Source organism: Argiope bruennichi, chromosome 3, assembly GCF_947563725.1.
Source record: "Argiope bruennichi chromosome 3, qqArgBrue1.1, whole genome shotgun sequence".
NCBI classification, from domain to species: Eukaryota; Metazoa; Arthropoda; class Arachnida; order Araneae; family Araneidae; genus Argiope; species Argiope bruennichi.
The window spans coordinates 44,013,519-44,029,943 of record NC_079153.1 but is presented as its reverse complement, the minus strand read 5'-3'; the positions used below and the strand labels follow the sequence as shown (position 1 = coordinate 44,029,943).

The 16,425-nt window shown below is 29.0% G+C and overlaps 1 protein-coding gene across 2 annotated transcripts in view; it reads left to right on the top strand.

Moving 5' to 3' along the window:
• LOC129963320 (protein PRRC2B-like) overlaps positions 1 to 8,374 on the top strand; it is a 31,048-nt gene extending 22,674 nt beyond the window's left edge. For both annotated transcript variants that reach the window (XM_056077623.1, XM_056077622.1), the window contains 3 exons: positions 30 to 323; positions 1,521 to 2,384; positions 6,556 to 8,374. In XM_056077623.1, the coding sequence (XP_055933598.1) occupies positions 30 to 323; positions 1,521 to 2,384; positions 6,556 to 6,852 (1,455 nt within the window). In that variant the 3' untranslated portion in view covers positions 6,853 to 8,374. The remainder of the gene's footprint in view (positions 1 to 29; positions 324 to 1,520; positions 2,385 to 6,555) is intronic.
• The last annotated feature ends 8,051 nt before the right edge of the window (positions 8,375 to 16,425 follow it).

The following is a 16,425-nucleotide window of genomic DNA, read 5'->3' as shown; positions in this document are numbered from 1 at the left end:
TGATTTTGATAAAATTGAATTTTATTCAGATGGCTCAAACTGGAATGTATCAGCCTTTACAAATGGATAGTCGTCAAACCAATGCTGCTGCTGTTGCCGCTGCTATGGTGCAATTTGGGCAATCTCCACATGGTTATGCACCATTAGGTACCTATGGTCTTTCTCATCAACCACCACCTAATCCTCAATTGTCTAATGCTTATGGTCAGCAGTCTTTGTTTGTTCAACCTCCTGCTGCGCATCAGGGTCAAGATATTTATTCGTCCAGTCAGTATAGAGTGCAGGCGCCTTATCCTCAGAGTCAACATGTCTCTTCAAACCAGGTAATACAATTTTATATAGTGGTCTTTTTATATTGTTCTATTCTTGAATACATAAGGTTTTATTCTTTTTATTAAACTTGCATATATTTGTAGCAACTTATTGCAGTAATCAACTTTGAATTTAATCATGAATTGTTTTCTTCATGGGTACTCAATAAATTTTATTAAAATACGGAATTAAGGAAATTTTTTAAAATCCATTCTGGATAAGTATGTTTTATTTTAAGGGAAGATGAATTATATGCAATAACAGGCTACTTGGTTTCGATTGATTTGACTAAAAAAAAGTTTTATCTTTGGTTTTATTTATTTATAAGTTTAGTGGAAATTTAAAATTTTTTTTAACAAATTTGGAACATTTCATCCCATTCCCAAATATTTATTTTTCCATTTTGCTGGTGCATATCTTGCCAAGTGGGCTTTGTTGGCAACAACACACAGCATGCACATTTAAAAAAAAATTATAATAATGCTGTTGCTAGTGAGGTTATTCCATTTGGTGTTGGTATAACATTTTTGGTGACTTATGGCCTGCACCAGCAAAATAGAAAAGTACCCGTTTTTGTACTTTATTCTGCTAGAATAGTCATTGAATTTCTTTTGATGCCAGAGTCTATTTCATCCTTGAGCACTGACTTTGTTTATTTTTATTTTGCTATAGTTGAGAATATTTTTTTTTATATATATATATAATTGTTTCACAAATTATTACTGGTCTGTTATTAATCCATTTATAGTGCCATAGGCTGAAACCTACCAAATGGTGATAACTTTTCATTAGTTCTTAGTGATGAATGCTGACACTAGCAGAATAGTGCCAGCCTTCAAAATTCATGATAAAGATTCTACTACCAGAGTAGTACTTTGCTATGAAGTAAAAATCTTGCATGTTTTAGAAATATGTAAGAAATGTTTAATTTTCATGTTAATAAATGAAAGGTGTAATGGATCATTCTAGTGTTGGGTTATATGTACTACTAATAAAAAAACTATTATATCAAATACGGCAGCAAAATATTTTGTTTTAAAAGGAATGTAATATGATATAAATAGCTTGGCAACTAATGATTGTTAAATAATGCAATTCTGTTTTTGTAAACTGCACTTAAAACTTTAAGATTATTTGCACTTATATTGCATTAAAATTCTTATTTCTGTATTAAAATTGCTTAGTTTTTAATAAAATTGTTCCAACAGGTTTTGGGTGCACAGCAAAATATAGCAAGTTCTCATCTTTTGGGTTCTCAGTTAGTTCAAACAAGGCCTGCAGCTGGACCGTCGCCTGCTGCTCCTCATCTTCAGAGTCTCCATGGTTTGCAGGCTCCCCAGACATCTTACTTTTCTACTTCTGCACAGCCTCAAACAGCCAATTATTATCATCAACCTCCAACAACTCCTGGTTCTCCAATGCAACAACAACCTCAGTACCCATCTCATCAAAGCTATGGATCTCAATCTGCATTGAATGTTCTACCACAAACAGCAACTGTAAACCCAAATTATCGTAACTTTGGAGGGCATCAGTACAAGGCTCCTAATAATGTGATGAATAACATTGTGCCCGATTCTGCATCATTACGTTCGGCGACCAGATCACCTACAATTGATGTGTCTACAAATCGCAACATGTTTAATGTTAGTACTGCAGTGTCTACTGCAATAAATTCTACTCCTGTTGTTGCTGTTCCCCCAATGTCCACTACTGGTGTGATTGGCAAACATGGACAGCCTCAAGGGAGTGCTCTTCCTACTAATCGTATGACAGCAACTTCTGGAAAGACTTCTCAGTATTCAGTTCCACAGTCACAGCAGGCTTATTTTCAATTTGGACAACAAAAGTTTAATCACCTGCAATCTAATCCAATTCGAGCTCCACAAATGTTGTTTCCAAATGTTGTAAGAAATGCTCCTCATCAACAAATTCCAACTGTTGCTGCTGCAGCAGCAGCGTCTAATTTACATTACCCACCACCTATTCAGAGACCTGGGCCTGCAACTGTTACTCAAGCTGCACCTCAGCCTCAACAAAAAATTGGAATTAGACCACAAGCCAGTGTGCTGGTATGTGATTCTTTTCCATTTCGTTACCATTATTCACATGCAAATCTATAAGGAATAAAGAAATTTTAAGATGTGTGTATTTGTAAAAGCATATATTTTATAAAGATATTGAAAGAAGATATTTTTTTATTTAATAAAAGTTTTTAACATTTCAGTGCTATTTTGTTTAAGTTACCTTTTAAATAGTTAAAAAAATTGTTTTTGCATATCCAATTTAATTACACTGACACTGTAATTTTCCTGTTGTAAAATATTGCAAAATTTTAAAATGTGACAATTTGATTCCATTTTTCTTTCAAGAGTAATTAAAAAAATATCCAAGGAATATGTTTGCAAATTAATAGGAGATGTATTAAATTTACGAAGATTTAAGCTTTGTAGCTTTAATATTAATTTGTATGTTTGAAATAAATAATTTACCTTCATTAATTAAAATAAAAAATACTGCCTGGGTTTTATAAAATATAGTTATTTTTTTTTTCTTCCAGCTAGTATTTTAAAATTCATTGTATACAGTTTGAATTTTTTTATATGAATTGTTTGGAACTTTGTTCAAGTTATTTGAAATGTTTTAACTTAAGAATGAAAGAGCCACAATGTATTGGCTAGGAGAGTAAACTTTAATTTGGAATTAATTCTGTGTTGAAAGTGTGTGTGTGTATATATATATAATATGATTAAAATAACATAGCCATCAGTTTTAAAGTATTTTCCATTATTTGCACTTTAACTAAGAGTATAAGGAAAGAAAATTTGGAATTTTTAAAGAATTTTTGTAAAAATTTAATAACTGCATTAACAGTTATAAATTGATAATTTTTAAAGTCTACATTTTAATTTGCATACAGATCATGATTTGCTTATTTTTAATTGCAGTGAATTATATTTATTTGAACTGAGGAAGTAATAGTCTGTTTTAACTAGTTTTCCTTCTGAATTGATCTTAACATAGCTCATATTTACAGTCACATAACTGTGATTATTTTTAATTTTATATACTTGGTAAAATTCTAATCAGACTTGCCATGTAGATATAAAAATAGTATGATGGATAAAAAAAAAAAATAAAGATTCCAAAATTCTTAGTCTTGTTATAAATTATAATTTTATTTGAAAGTAAAAAAATTTATGATTGTTTTGATTTGCTCATAACAAAAATATTTAACTTTTTACAAAGAATCTTATTAGCAAATAGGAAAAATTTCTAGAGTTATATGATTTGTTAATAGAACATTATTATTTTGTGACTCGGATTTTCTGAAAGAATATAAGAATTTTTTTGTTTTTTTCGACGGTATTTTGTTGGAAATAAGTCATTAATATTGTTGAAGGTTTACCCATAATGCATTTAAACTATAAAATCAATAATTTTAAACTGCTTTTTACTTATTAAAGATGGATTAATGCTTCAATCTTACTCATTTTCTTTTAATGTAAAAACATTTTATAAAACAATTCTTGAAATTAATGTGAAGTGTCAAATTCAAATAAACATTTTTGAAATTGACAATTGTAGCTTGTTAATAAATTATTAGAAATTTTTTATGGATAAAAGGATTTATGAATTTCTCTTCAGATGTCATAGGTGGAACAGAATTATTTAGTCTTAATTAGTGAAATAATATTTTAGAAGTGTGTTGGGGGGGGATTGTATAGAGAAGTTCAGCTATATCTTTTGCAAAGATTTAAAGATTGTAAATATATGGGTTTGTGAAAGGAGGAGTAATGTAATGGTAATTACTCAGTATTTTAAAAATATTGAATAAAAATTAATATTTTGTAAAAAAATTTGAACAAACAAAAATCATTTGTCTCTATAAATGAAATATATGTAGGGATTATTTATTGGAGAAATGGAGTGTTTTAATCTGCACATTTATTATGAAAAAATTAATTTGTGTTGAAGCTAAATGATACTGCATATTTAATTTTCCCTATTGTTCTTATAAAAAAAGTTACAAAACAAATATATATGCCTTTTTTTTTTTTTTTTTTGATAATCTTATAAAAAAAAAAGGCATATATTTAACCTGTTTTTCTTAAAAGTTGATTCTAATTTTTGTGTATGTTAAATGCTTATTCTGAAAATAAAGTCCTTCTCAAATATTAATAAGAATGAAGTCTAAGCCTCAGCTGTGAACATGTAATAAATCCTTCAAAATTGTATGTTTTTGTGGTGCCAAATCTGGTTTTCTTAGTCACAATTTGTTTACTTTTGCTTTAGTATATTGCTACCAAATAATTTATAAAAAATCTCCTTTCAAAATTTCATATCAGCAAAGGAACTTATCCTCCAAAATATAGAAAACATCATGGTGTTCCTACTTTTCTCCTTAGTGTTCAGCTTATGGTGGAAACTGAAATCAGTTTCTACCACAAGCAGATAATATCACTAAACACTTAAGAATTATTTGAAAGATTCCAAAAAGGTGACACAACAAAATTTGATTTAAACAAAGCACTTTCATTTATATATCATTAGACGGAAGTGTTTTTTCTTTAAAATTAGATACAGATTTTTGTGTATAAATTTTACAAAAATTATAGGTAAAAAAGTAAACAGGAATTTAGAATTTTAACCTAATTTTCATTATCTTAAGAAATATTTTATTCTGAAAGTTGAAAATGCCTCAATTGGCTTAGAAATGGATCCCAGAAAGTGTGTGCAATTTTGATGTTACTTTTCACCATTTCGGAAGAATTCTTATGGACAGACAGGCATGTGTATTTTCTATTTTATATTGTTTAAATTGAAAGATTCTATACAATGCTTCAAGTAGATTGAATTCAAAACAAACTTATTACAAATATAAACATTAGTAGTTAAGAGATTAATAAGGAATTCATTTTTAATACACTGAGTAAATAGTTCAATTTAATGTAGACATTTCAAATAAGAAACATAGAAAAGTTTCATAGAACCACCATTCTAATTAACGTTATGTAAAAATATTCTCCTCAAGCTTCAAAATAATGAAATATGATAAAAAGAAATGATTATTGAAGAGAATGCAAACTCTTCAAGTACATTTAATTTATGTAAATATATGGTTCCTGCTGTTGAAAAATTAAACTAAGAAATTCTATTCTGAAGCTATACAAAAAAGACAATAAAAATATCTTTATGTAAAATGCATATTCCTTATCTCAAAAATCTTTACAAATTTTATCTAAAATTCAAAAATATCATTAATTAAAGGAAGCATTAGACTGCCTCTCCATTTTAAGATCAATTATATTTTTGAAACTAATGATCCCTGAAATTTTTGCAAAGAATGAATTTGTTGATTTTTAAATATTTTGTAGCTTTTTTTTTAATTATAAATCAAAAGGATTTTTTTTTTTTCTGTTAGCTCATAAGTTTGGTTGTTACTAAATTGTTTGTAAAATTTAATTTGATTTAACTTCAAGCATTAAGTATCCAGTTTTAGTTTATTTTACTAAAGCCATTTGTGAAAAATGTTTTTCTTGGGTCATATAACTTGTAATCGTAACTATTTCAGAATATATAATTTGATAAATTTTGGAATCCTTAATTTATCAGTTTTTTTCAAGATTAAAATTCTATTGATTTTGGTATTTTTTTAATATAAATTGTAAACATTTTAGTTAACATTTATCTTTATAATTTAAAAAAAAATCTATAATTTTCATTACACCTATATACAGAATTTCGTGAAAAAAGGGCATTTACATATTATCATAAATTCCATTTTAAAAATCATCATTTTATATAATTTTTAGAAATATAATGTTTCTGAACTGTATCCAATTTGAAATGTTACATACTATTGATTGTTTTGTTCCATTTGGTTTCTTCAGGTAGTCCCATATGTAAATGCTACATAATTAATAAGTTTGTTTTGAATTGTTATAAGTTTTCAAGAATAATAACTATGAATTATTTAGTAATCATTATCTTAGGGTTTGTTATATAGAATTGTAAAAATTATGGCAAAGGTATGAAATATTTATAATTTAGCTGTTATCTGAATTTATTTTGTTCAGAGGATTAAAATATTATTGCCTTCCAGGAGAAAAAAACTTTTTATATAATTGCATTTATTTTGATAATTTTTATAACATTTTGCATACACCCGATGGTATATAAGTGCCAGAGAAAGTGGACTATTTGTGTTTCATTTTGTATAATGTGACTTTTTTGACTTAGGTTCCTGGAGGAAAATTAACATCAGCCCAGCAGGCAAAACTAAGAGCAGAAGCTGTTCAGCAAACCCACATGTTCTTTGCTCAGTCAAAAACTGGCAAACACGATGAATCTGTATCTAATATGCTTTCCCAAGATAACAAGAATAACATTCAAGGAGGTGTGGTTCAGAAAATGCCCTTAACCAATGCAAATGCCGAAGATAGTGAAACACAGTGTCTGTCATCTACAAGTGATGTTCCTTCTTCCACTACTGAAACCAAGGATGAGAAAGGAGAAAAACCAGCTGGTGAAGAATGAACTAATAAATCTGATTTAGTGGTCTTTGATTGTTGGCCATTTCCTGTTCCTTAAAATGGCCTTAACTGAATATAAGAAAAGTTGTCAACTTTAAGGCATATTTAGCTGTTCCAACTTAAAAATGGTTTATGTAATTCACATTAAACTACCATATTGCATGTAATATCTACTATCTTTGCTGACATGCTTGAAAAAAAAAATGACACTTTTCTGTATTTTTCTTCCAAATTACCAGAGTGACTTTCCAGTTTATCTACCAATGTCATATCTAGAAACTTGTTTATCTGAAATGAACTGATAGCATTCTCCAAGTTGATAGTTAGTCTATATTTCGTTGGACAGTTTGTTTTTCTATGAAATACCTTTAGTTTTCTCTACTGTAAGTTGTGAACAGATCTTTTGTGTCTAACTGCCACCTGGGGGATGACTAATAGGTTTACAAAAAGTATTAGTAAGAAAATGTTGTGGCTAACCCTGTATTTTATAGCCTTCTGGCTGTTTGGGATATTCTGATGTTGATGGGTTAACTGAAGTTAAGATATTATATGTATATTATGTGAGTGTATGTGAATTTTAAATTTGGTACTACAGCAGTGGCCGGGCTATTTGCTTGATATACTTACTCAAAATATATTGCTTTTGGCACAAGTGATGCATGGAGGGAGATGTGTATGAAATAGGACCTTTTAAGAAGAGGACCAAAATGGCAAACAAAGTTTACAAACAACTTGAAAGCACTGATATACTACTTTCTCCTATTATTTTTTTTCCCCTGTGTGTGTGTGAGAGTGTTGTAAATTAATCAGCATGTAGTAGTTTGGTACAGACCTGCGATCAGAACACTAAGTGCTGAGGACATTTATTGCTTGCAGTCTGGTGTTTTGGTTCTTGCTAAATATGGGAGAAGTAACCTAAATTTTTCAGTTTCAATGTTTTATTTAATTCTTGATTGTATTACGGGAAGTGATTTGTAAATGCTTTTGTGCCCTTGTATAGAAAGCGGGCACTCCCATTGAAGAGGCTCGCGTTTAACTTTGCTTAAAGGCTTTTTTAAGCCATCTGTGGGCACCCTCAGGTAGAGGTGCCTATCTTTTTTTATTGGGAGTTGTTTGGGGCTGCTTTAAACTATTCATTCACTTCCTTGTACCTCAGTTTTTAAAGTGGAGCACAGCCAAGTATGACAGTGCTTTACTGCAGTGGTACTGTTTCTGAATCATAAACTGTGTAAAACCAGCTTTGTCAAATTTCATTCATGTATACATACCACATTGTAAGACACTGCCGGCCAAGTTGATCTGTGGGGTTTAGTTAGATTCATTTTTATTTTAATCATTACACAGTTGCATGCTTTTAATGTTGACTGTAATGTGTATAATGCACCGTGCACCTGTGCTGATTGCAGAGGTGAACGGATAATAAATTTTTGAAATAAAAGAAAAAGATCAAACATTTGCTTTCTCCCCATCAGAAGACTGTTGTATGTAGTCGACTTTTGCTGCAATAAAGCACTGTAAAGTATGTACATGCTGCGTCTTGTTCTTTTCTTTTTTTTATATATCACCACATTCTTAAAGCTAAGTTTGTGTTAATAGATATGTTGTATTTGAACTTTGTCAATTGTAAAAAAAAAAAAAAAAATGCTTCCAAAATAAATTTGCAATAAATAAAGTAATATATTAGAAGAAATGTTAGTTCATGGCTATTACAAGTCATGGAAAATGCATACAAAAATTGAAAGATGTGGAATATCTTTGTATTATTTTGAAACAACAAAAATGCATGTGTGGCAAATTATTTAAAACATTTTTATGTATATAGTACCAGATATCTTCACTGTCAGGTGCATTGCAAAACATGAATACTTATAAAAATTATTATACTGGAAGATATATTAACTGTTGTAATAAAATGAACTTGTAAAATCTGTTGTAGATCAATTCAACTATAATTTTTTCTGGATTAGACTTCTTAATCAGACTTAGTTAGAAAGTACTTGATTTCCTTTATCTTTCAATGAAAACGTTGCACACACATTTAGATTAATAAAAGCGGAAAAAGTTTTTATCATTACAATTTGATTTCTTAACTTTTCACATATAAATGACATGTCTATCCGATATAGAAGGTCATAAGATGTGATTTAGTCTGATGAATTCTTACAGAAGAATAAATTATGCAGACATCAGAATTTTATCCAGATCTTATCAGAATCATTTTGTATTTTCTAGGGAAAGTGTGGATAGGTCAGGATTTTCTAAAATCCTAAATTTCTATATTTATAAAAAAAAGTATCCTTGTCAAATTTATTTTAGATAATTTGGGAATTAATTAAAAGAATGTAATTTTTAAAAATAGGTGGATGAAATGTGCAGATTACAAAATGTAATCTGTACGAAATTTTTAAAAATGAGAATATAAGCATTATATTATATATATAATGCTTATATTATTTTAAGAATAATTCATTGAATAGTTAAACAGGTTATTCAAATAATTTAACATTCCTTATGATACTTTTCCTACAAGCAGTGCATTTTAATATACATATTTACAAATCTAATAATTAGGAGCCATTGTTTACATCAAAATATTGTCTGATTGTTTTGAAGAAAGGAAAATGTAAATAGCAGTTTCCAGGCTGAAGTGCAATACACTTCAACAAAAGCAAAAAAAGGCTGAGAAATTGAAAATGTATGCAACTTTGAAACAATGAAGTTTAAATTAGCTTTTAAAAGATTGTTTCACCAATGAAATAAATTGAAAATAGTTATTTTAGCCTTGCCACGGTTTCTGTAGTTATGTGAAATAACTAGTCGCTTTTAGCGATCAGCTAGTCTGCTGAAATTCAAATTTTCACAATTGTATAGCTCGCATTATTTACTCGATTCAGTTAATCGTACTAAATATCAATTTTCTCTAAGCTGCTATAAATTTTCAACTTAATATTGAAGCATTAAACTTCAGTGTAGACAAACTGTTTTTTACTAAAATCAAAGATTTTAAAAAAAAAACTATTACAGAATCAGTTAGCATTGAAGTTTTATGTGCACTACAATAAATATTTTTTTATAATTTATGAAATATCTCAAAAGAGTTATTAAATAAATAAAAAAATATCTGATCCAAAATAAACTCAGTTTTTAGTTTTATCATCAATAGGATTTAAATGAAATAATATTTTGTTTCAGTCAATAAATATACTTCTTGAAAGATATGAAATCCCAAATTTTTTAGTTCTTTTGTCTTAATCATATTCTAGATACTCCAGTTTTAAATTTAAAAAATGTATCTTTTACAATCAAATCTGACCGAGTTATTTGATTATCAATATTTTAGGACAATCGGCGATTAAATAATTTTAGACTAATTAGCTTTGGTGAAACTTGGGGCGCTGATTAGCTGTGTTTTATGAGGCAATCTTTGGAGAGGCTTCAAGTCGCATGTTTTTATTTATAAAATAGAATTTTCATAACTCCGTCAATTTGAATGGCAAAAGGCTAGGACTTATTTTTGTACAAAAAAGAAAATTCGTAATTTATTACAATATTTATTGACTGGAACTGCTTACTATATTTTTTACTTCATTTAGACCATTTTTCTTGGAAAATTATGTGCCGAATACTGTTTAAAAATTGGTGGAACTCTGTTAGACTGGACATTTCCTGTATACGTGTGTGGTCGGTGTTAAGTTTAAATTCAAAACTGTGTCTGTATAGCAAGGGAAGTAATGTGTACTTAAATGATTGTGCTGAATTTATTGAGATAATATAGCTAGCCAAGTAGCGAAATAAGGAAATTACAAAACAATTAAAGGACATCGCCGTACTGCCCAATTAGAAAAAAATGGTATTATGGTATAGTTTTTTCAGTAAAACAACGTCGAAGTATAACTTGAGCAGCGGGGGGGGGCACCAATATTTATAATAATAATAATTGAAAAATGCATTTGGGACTGGGGAAACTTGAGGACACACATTTCATTTGTAAGACGAACCCTTTTTCATGTCGTAGAAAGTTTATAATTTTAATTCCTAATATGTTGAAATTTACAGGTAACTCAATGAAACTTTCTCCTGTGTTTTTATTATGGTACAGCATAAGTTTTCTAATTGGATTCTGGCCGATTATTCTTTTTTCTTCAACTTCTTTATTTCGCCGCTAGATGCCCTGTAACCTGTCGCAATAAATGCAACATAGTCACTTTGCTGTAGGTACAGTTGTCAAAAAAAAAAAAAAAAAAAACTGTAATTTTTCTATTACAGTTGCCATTTTATTAATTTAATTTAATTTTTTTTTTTTTTTTTCTGAATCAACTTGTTGACTGAAATTAACCTTTCAATAACATTTTATGGAAGTCTGATGATAATTCTTTATAGTTTTGAAAAATGATACTTCCAAAGTTAAATGAATTACGAACAATTGGCGATATCAGAAACTGTTATATATTTCTCAACAAATTTTTCATTCACTTAAAGTAAATTATCATATTTCATAAAGGCATAAATAACACAAATTTAATTTTTAAAATTAATATTTAAAGATGAATGTGAGAAAAAAGTGAATTGTAACATAGTGGAATAGTAGAGCAAAGCAGACATGTTAAAATACCAGAATCGAAAAAATTGTGCACATACCGCAAATAATTTGCGAAATATTCGCTAAAATTGTAAAATTCCCTCTGCTGATATGCAACACCCTCTTTTTGAGGGAACGTATATTAGATTTATTTGTATTTTTATGAAGCATAAGCTTTAACGGCTATTATAATATAGCAGTTAATTAAGTATTAAATACATTTTCAGATAAGACGATTTGAATTTAACATTAATTCTGCTTTCTTTAAAAAATTAATATTTTTTCCACTTGGACGATATAAAATTAAATTACAGAACATATTGATCGTTGGAATGTTTAATTAATATTTATTCTTTATCGGGCATTTATCGTTTGCAAGTAAATATAATAGAGATGCAAGGAAATCCGTATCATTTCTTGTTATTCAGTAAATTAACTAACGCTAAATACGAAAATTAACTAGCACCTATTATTTATATACTTAATGGTTTAATGTTGAAGCACTCATTCATAACTTTTCTTTAATTTAGTGGATAATATTTTAAAAATATCCTGCAATATAAATTGCTAATGCCTTTATATAAAAAAACATTGTTTTCGAATTTCTAGTTCGCTATTTGTAGCATGATAATATGCTTGGTTTTTTAAATCGTTTGTATTTAATTGTCTTGATTACATCAGCTATTACATAACAAAGAGAATGTTCATCTCTGTCATTCTTACTATAATAAACTTAATAAATCCACTATCGGATTAACATTTGTTTCCGCCTGAAAATTAAAGTTCATCCTTTTAAATAACACCGATATTTTGATTGGCTTAAAATGTCTTTACAGTATTCGCATGTCACCAATCAGCGGTTGTTTTAAAGGGGGGGGGGGAGAGAAAAATGGGTTAAACAACGGATTCCATTCCTCATAAAAATTGAAGATGCATGTTCATTTCGTAAGGTGCAATCAACTAAAAAAGACTAAGTGATGAATTGATTTTTTTTGTGATGGTAGTGTTTCAATAGTTAAATAAAAAGAAAATGATATTTATATATTGAGAAAAAGAAGAAAAAAAAACGTATTCATATTAAGGATAAATCTGAGCCATGTTGTTTGCTTCTCCGGAATCCTTGGGATAAAATCTAAGAAGTGTTTTTTTTTTTTTTTTTAATGTGTAGAAAATAAATTGTTGGAAAATATGCTTAAAATATTTTTTTATTGATGAAAAATAGAAATATAATTTATATGTTAAAAAAATTCTTACCATTAAAGAGAATTTTTTGAATTTCAAGATGATGTAAAATTCATTTTTGTGGTTTATTTTCGGAAGTTATCGCTGATAAACGTCAAAATTTTGCTTACTTTTTAATTAATAAAAGTGTTTAAAAGATCCCAGAATACACATTTTCAAGATATATCTGAACCAAATTTCGTAGTTTCAAGTCAAACGGTCGAACCTGTAGAGCGCCGACGCCACAGATAGATAGACATACATAAAAGTATAGATAGAAAAATTGATACAGATTTAACTCGTCAATCTCTCTCTCTCTCTCTCTCTCTCTATATATATATATATATATATATATATATATATATATAATGTTTGTGGTACAGAAATCATTCTGATTAATTATTACTGAATGGCAACAGTGAACTGTAAGCAAATCACTATTCGAACGTTTCAGAAAATGAAAAATTCGGATTTGAAGGTACTTTCAGTTATAATGTTTTTATTTTACTGAGAGACGAAATTTTCGAATTCACATATCCTTTCTGCAAATGGCGTTATGGCTGTTTCCTTTTTTTTACATCTGGATATTTGTTTCCTATTTCATTCTTGAAGGAAACAGGTAAGATTTATCTATTCCCTCCATTTTAGAGCTTTTTTTTTTCTTGGGATCAAACTGAATCCCAAAATTGTGTCTGTAAAAAATCTTGATAATTATTTCCTCTCATTAAAATTCAGTCAGTGAACGATTTAACATGCATCCTAAAGTTATTGAAAAGTTTTTTTAAAAGTGCTAAACCCACAAACGAACTGATTCTAAGCTTAGGTCAAAAACAATATGAAGAAATAAATACTATCGCATCTAATTCTAATGTTAAGTCTAAAATTCCTCAAATGAATCCCTTTCTATTGCAAGCATATATTAAGGAAAAAATTAACCGACACTCAAATATGAAATTTACTCGATAAGGGAAAATTATCTTTACGACGTAATATCCCATTTAAGCTGAACAACTGTTGAACTTAGAAAGAGTACTTTTATATACCTGTTAGAATATACCTGTAACAGCGGATGCAATATATGGGAGAACATTATTTTATTTGATATGTATATCAAAAGACCTCTTAAAGAAATAGCTGAAGAATTAAGCAAAATAATGTTATAGAAATCACTGAAATGCGTCGCTTTTTAAAATAAAATAAAATGCGGGAAATTTCACCTGTTTTTATTACCGTTCTTGGAATTTTCTTGCCAGATTCAATGAAAATCTGGTTTACAATTTTAAAAAATCCGACCTTTTATCTACCGTCCACAACGATGTACAAAATGTTTCAGTTTTGTCCATTCGATAAAAGCTCGCGATAAAACAAAAGTGTCTCACTTGTGTGGCGCATTTCCTAACGGAGAATGTTTAGAATCATCAAAAATGTATCAATTTTCAAGATGCGCACCAAATACAGTTAAAATTTGTCACTTATACACTAAAGAACAGCAGATATTGGAACTAAAGTGTCGAAATCAAATAACAACATGTGAGGCACGTAAAATTTTGAATCAATCTAATATACAAAATATTCTACAACCATCAAAGCAAATGCGCCAATTATCGAGATTGAAAAAACTGTTGATGACAAAATGGAGTCTATTACTTAAATTATTAATGAAAAAATTGTACAGCAATCAAAAGCACTTTTAAGTATGTTTTTCTTTTCCCCCTTTTCAATCTTTTCTTCCATCATTTTTCTCTGCCTTTTTTTTTTTTTTTTTTTTTTTTTTGTGTGTGTGTGTGTGTGTTGTGACATTTCCTGGATGGCATTTATTCAGTGGAACTGCAGAGCCCTTAAAAATAAAAATAAACTTGTTTAACATTCCTTCTTTTTCTATATCAGAATTCTGTATTTTTCAGGAGATTTTTTCTTAATTTAGATGATCATCTCAACTCAACCAAGACACTTCTTCTATTCACAGAGACCAGATAAGTAGACCACTGGAAGGTATTACTTATAGGTATCCCCTAGACGGCATCTGGTAAAATTATTCCAACAAGAATCTCTCAAAATATTAACATAGAATTGTTAATGAGAACCCTCGAATACTAAAAATAGAATTGTCGTTTGACTTAAAATTTATTATTATAAACTTATATGTTCCTCAAGGCCTTAATATAGCAAATATGAAAGCCTTTTTATATTCATTTTCCGATCCTGTATTCATCTTTGGTAACTTTAACCTACACTACCCTTTACGGTGTTGAAATAGAACTACTCCAATTAACGACGATTTCGTTGATTGACAAGGGAGCTCCAATTTCATTCTCTTCAATTCTTCCAATCCTATTCATACCACTTATTTCGATGCGATTTCTTTATTCAATCTCACATTATGCTCAGCATCCATTTCGCATCAAGTTCAATGTTACGTTTCAGATTCGAATTTCGAAAGTGATCGTAATCCAGTCGTTACAGCATGGTCACATTTGGGAAAAATATCTAGAAGGAACAAAATTTCAGAATCCACCTAGAAAAACACAATTATCTGTTACATTACCAAATAACAATTAACCATCGTAGTGGAATTCCTCAGGTCATTATTTTAAAAAGCTGAAACACTTGTTTCATAAAAAAGCACTGCGTTAGAATCCTATAGACCAATCGCTCTCACATCAGTCTTTTCAAACATTATTGGAAGGATAACGGCACAACTTATTACCAACATTTGTTTCTCAACAAGAAAATATTTTTATTTTAGTCGCCATATATATTGAATTCAGGCAGCCATTTTAAAATCACAGTAAGAAAAGAATTACTTCATTGGTGTTAGTTTAGATTTAAAATCGTATAAGATACTGTGTATATTGATGGGCTCATATTAAAGTGTCTACAGTTTGATATTACTGGTTATATTCCAATATGCGTTCATAATTTTCTTCATAATAGAACATCTCGTTTGTTGGAGAAATACCTTTTCTAGTAGCACAAGAATCATTCAGAAAGGTCCTCCTTAAGGCAACGTTTTATCACCATTTCTCTTCATTTACTCTATATGGAAACCCTGGATGAAGGGTTGGACTGTTCTATTTTTGGTGGCGATATTTTTATTTTTTTTTCTCCCATTCTTCATTAGATTATATCTTTAAAAAAAATATCATGGAAAACGTCTACAGATGGTGCAACTACTGGAAACCCAGTTATTTGTCCAGAAAAATGTTCTATAAGAGACCTCTCAAAAAGAAATTTACATTATTTGCTTCGGATAAATTATACAGCTCTCCTCACTGCTTTGGAAACAAACTATTAAACATTTAAGTTCAAATTTTTCCAAAACAAATCAAAATAGGATTAACTTAAGAACCTCCGGACTAAGACCCTTAAAAAAAATCAATGCCTTAAAATCTATTTTCTACAAAACGTATGGACCCAGAGCAAAGGATTTTTTTTTAAATATCTGCAACAATAGTATCTGTAGTTTAATTTTAATAGTTGCGCAATTACTAAAATTTTTTCTAAAACTCAGTTCAAATTCTGCAATAACTATTCAAACAATGACACTTAGAATCGCTCTTGGTCATTCTAAATGGACTCCAAATGCTGTCTTGATGAAAATTTTTGACCAAGAAATTCTTTCGGATAAAATTAAAAGATTTATTTCTCAGTTCTTTATCAAACAAATCACAAATGATTCTCAATTACTTGCAGATTGATTAAAAAAGATGAAATAACTATCGTTAGCGTGCTTCAAGAATTAGATATTTCTTCTAGCCAAATTATATCATTTCCTGA